Below are 4,278 nucleotides of genomic sequence, written 5' to 3'. Positions count from 1 at the left end.
TAAAACCAGAGTGCATTATCTCTTAGAATCTTCAGAAGCTATTGAGATATTACATAGTTCAGTAGTTAATATCATAGAGAGGTTTAGAAAGTTATTAGATCTTAATATCTGGTCAAGACTTGGCACTGCACTTAATCTGTTATCTTTTCTCAAAGGTTGTCATTTGTAAATGTAGCTAGCTAAGAAGACCTGTGAAAAATATGGCAAACACTGTTTATGAAAAGTAAACTAATAATGTTCACTTCCTTCAAAGCTGACACGTAAAAAGTTGGTTACTGGAATGTTCCTGATATTTTGGAAAGTTAGGGACTAGACTTGGGGAACATTCATTCATTTATCAAATATTTTTCGGCACCCGACTATAATTTATAATAATGGTCCACAAAAGGTGTTTTATAAACACCTGCATTGGAATCACCTGAAGTATTTATCAAAGCAGTTGTTTCCCGGGACCCACCTAAAATCTGGGGGCTCATGATAACTAGTTTGTGGGGCATGACAGTCTGCATGTTAGTAGGTTAAGATACTGGACTTTATGTGGAGAGCAGCAAAAATCCATTGTAAGATTGGAGGAGGGTTGGGGGAAGGTCCAGGGCATGGGACAGTGTCAGATTTTCTGCAATCCAGTAATTTATATTAGAGGATGAAGAAAGGAAAAGCCATTTAGAAAGCTGTTGTATTCCGGGAAAGAGATGATTGTGGATTGGCCCTGGGTAGTGGTACTAAAGATGGAGGGAACTGAAAATATTTAAAAGTTTTTTGTGATCTGTTAGATGCAGGGGTTGATGACGAAGTACAGGATGAAGGCTCAGGGTCTTGGCTGGATACTGGGGATGCAGAATAGAGAAGGAAAGTTTTGTTTGTTTTGTTGCTTGGGGAGTGGATATTTGTTTCGCACGTGTTGAGTTGGAGTCTGTTTAGTTGGAGATATCTAGGTAGCAGACATAGATCTGAAGCTCAGCAGAGGGGCTCAGAGTGGAGATAGTTTGGGCGCTGTCTCATGGTACTTGAAATCACAGGCATGCATAATATGGAAAGAAAGAGATGAGCGTGGAATAGTCATCAAACTTTCATAGAAACTCTAGAACACCAATATTTAAAGGACAGAAAGAAGATAAAAAAAGATTGTAGAAGATACGTAGAAGGAGCAACTACGGATGTCTGCCGAAATGAAGGCTGATTTCCTTCCCTGAGCTAAGCTGTGCTTTGATGCTTTAGAAGAAAATTCAGGGACCACTGCCTCTCCGTCCTTATCAGATGCAGTGATGTGCAGTCAGACATCTGCACCACAGCCGGCTGCACAGTCGGTGTTCTGTGGACTGAGGTGGTGTGGCTCATTTGGTGAGGAGATGAAACCATAGGTTTTGCCCACAGTAAAACCTCATGTAGGGAGTGGGGAGACTGTTCTAGAAAAGAGAGCAGATAAAAGTAGTTTGACTCCATCAACTACCTTCCTAGAGGAGGAGGTTGTGGGAACTTAGTGGGTCTGGTCATAGTTCCCTTGCTTTCCTAAGGACACAGAATGGAATTTCCTATCATCGTCCCCATTCATTTGTATAAACTGCATAACAAACATGATTTCTGAACATGCAGCAATATTTAAAATAAAAATTACAGAGGTTGCATGTTCTTTTCCTCGGTTTCAAGTGTGTAGCCTGTCTTTTTGGGAGAGCCACAGAGAACCTGCATGCTTAAATTAAGAATAGTCGATCTTATCCACTGGTGTTACTCTCATACATTTTCCAGGAGAAATCACTACATGTCGATTGCTGACAGGCATGGGAAAGTCTGAGATCCTCTGGTGAGGATTTTCCCAAGGGTTTCCCACAACACCGGGAGAATGTGGTTTTAAGAATTCCAGTGCAGGAAGAGTCTTGCAAAAGTAGGGAGAGAACAACTGTGTCATACATTATGGGAAAGCCAAGGAAGGGGTTTAAATAAGTCATTAGATTAAGCACAGAAGTGTTTGCTGATTTTGGTAAAAGCAACCAGATTGCAGCGGGGGGAGGCACGTGGGAGGTGAGGAAGTGGAGAAAGAGTGGAGGCGACGTTTTTTAGTAGTGTGGCGGAGAGGAGGCGAGACAGAGGGCAGTTAGCTGTGCAGCATTATAACTATCGGGGAGGCTGTTATTTTTAAAGATCGCATTGAACTTCTCGCTGTTCTCGGAACATGTCATTATCTTTAACGACTCTCTGGCCTTGCACATGTTTCTTCCTGTTCTCGTTATGCTTCCCTCCTCCTTTGCCAACAGAAGATCTTTTATTTATTCGAGGCCAAGCTCACATTTTGTTTTCTCCGATTTCTTTTTAGATTACTCCGAGGAGGCGGTTCCACCGCACAGTCTTCATGCTTTTTTATGACATTGCACACAGGATTATGAAAACCTTCACATGTCTTTCTTCTTTACCACAGGCCGACCTGCTGGAAGGCATGGCTGTGCCTGTTCATTTCAATGCGATTGAGGAGGTGCACGCTCTGTGCCGGTCCAGTTGTCGGGAGCTGACATATATAAGTGTAGCCCTCAAGTTGCTCACGGGGTAGGAGGAGAAAGCTAAGAAAGATTATTCATTTTAGACCGCGTGATCATGCTTTTGTTGTAGTACGTGTGGATTAACATGGTATCAGAGGGGATGTGGGTGGTACGTCTAGAGTTTGGGAAGGTTTCTAAACAGAGAAGATAGCTGGGCAGGACAGGTAAGGGTTGGCCAGCTATAAAACGGAAAAAAGAACGTGTTAGATTGAAAGAGCTTGCAGAGTTCAGTGAAATGAGAAAGTTCAGGATAACTGGAGCCTGGAATACTCTCAGGGATTCCGGGGGAGACGAGGCTGGAAAAGTACTCAGAGCCAGACCACGAAGGGGATCACAGCTAATTGCTCCCCGAAAGCTGTGGAAGTGAGCCAAATAAAACCTTAGCACGTAGTCAGTTATGTTACCACGGGATTTACTGCGTGGCTTTTTTTGTTGCTGTGTGTTGACATTCTTCAAAGTACAGCTATTACACAGAACAAAAGCCTGCTGTGATTAGTTGAATATGGTTACAGAGACACACATGTGCAAACACACACGCAGGCTAACTTCACATCTGTGAATTTAAGGGCTACGATAACACGTGCAGGTAACCGTTTGCCACACGGCATCTGAGAGCTTGCCTTCTGTCTGCCTCTGCTGACGCCTTTCTTCTTATGTCCCGTTAGAGACCTTGTTGCTCAGAATCTTCGTGACTACAGTTAATTTCCAACAGCTCCCCTCCTCCATTCATGGACTAATTATTACGTATTTCCTATGCTCCAAGCAGGTTTTTTTAAATGCTGACGTCACGACATTGAAGAAGGCAATCATAGTCCTTGTTCTCAGTGTGGAGTCACAGTTGTCGAGTTGCAGAAAGCTGGGAGAGAAGAGTGACTATAGCAGAGAGCGTGAGTTTGTGTGGTAAGATGGAGCCTGGCACAGCAGAGGCCCTGCACGCGGCCTCCTTATTGCTGCAGCATGGAGTTGTGTGCGTGTGTGTGTGTGTGTGTGTGTGTGTGTGAGCGAGCCCGTGTGGTGGGGATTGCTCTAGACAAGGCTAGAGAGGCAGGGAGGAAGAGATCGTGCATGTCCTTGGAAGCCGTGAGAGTGTTTGGACTTCATCCCAAGGGCTTTAGAAATTCAACTGACCAAGTTCAGCACCGTTTTATTCTTCAGAGTTCCCTTCCCCACATCATGGCGATGCCTCAGTGCCTCCCATAGCTTGAAGGGTCCTGCCCAGTTCAATTTAAACACGGATCTCTTACGCCATTTAGATGTTCTCTCCTTTCCCCAGCCTGGTTCACAGCTAAGGGGTGTTATCATGGCGACAGGACAGACCTGCTCTTCCTCTCCTCTTTCTGGGTCTTTCAAAGTTGAGGCAAGGGGACGGGAGATTAGGAGAAGCAGCAGATATCTTCTTACATACCTGGTTCTATTGGTGGCTCTCTCCTGGCAATCAGTGGCATTCGTGTGGTTGGTAGGTAAGTGCATGCTCTTTCATGGGGCGTAGTTGTGCTTTCTACCCGGTGAGCTCTTGATTACAGCTACCAAAGACACAGGAGGCTTATTCTCTTGTGGCATCCTACACTGCCCCTGGCACTGCTTTCTGACCCTTTGCTACTGGGTGTCCCTCCTTTGTCTGCCCCCATTTGTTGAGTATGGGGAGAGGGAGAAATACCCTTTGAACGTGATTTATGCCAGCCTAGTTTCCTTGCTGTGCAAACCGTTGTCTAAGAATTTTACACGTATTATCCCAATTCATCCTTAC

General features: G+C 44.6%; 1 protein-coding gene across 1 annotated transcript in view; it reads left to right on the top strand.

The window, feature by feature from the left end:
• GABRA2 (gamma-aminobutyric acid (GABA) A receptor, alpha 2) overlaps positions 1 to 4,278 on the top strand; it is a 189,496-nt gene that overhangs the window by 95,905 nt on the left and 89,313 nt on the right. The window contains exon 4 of the mRNA XM_012639890.1: positions 2,414 to 2,538. Within this exon, the coding sequence (XP_012495344.1) occupies positions 2,414 to 2,538 (125 nt within the window). The remainder of the gene's footprint in view (positions 1 to 2,413; positions 2,539 to 4,278) is intronic.

The sequence above is a fragment of the Propithecus coquereli genome, unplaced genomic scaffold (assembly GCF_000956105.1).
Source record: "Propithecus coquereli isolate 6110/MARCELLA unplaced genomic scaffold, Pcoq_1.0 Scaffold143, whole genome shotgun sequence".
Lineage (NCBI taxonomy): Eukaryota > Metazoa > Chordata > Mammalia > Primates > Indriidae > Propithecus > Propithecus coquereli.
This window is presented reverse-complemented; position numbering and strand designations above follow the sequence as displayed.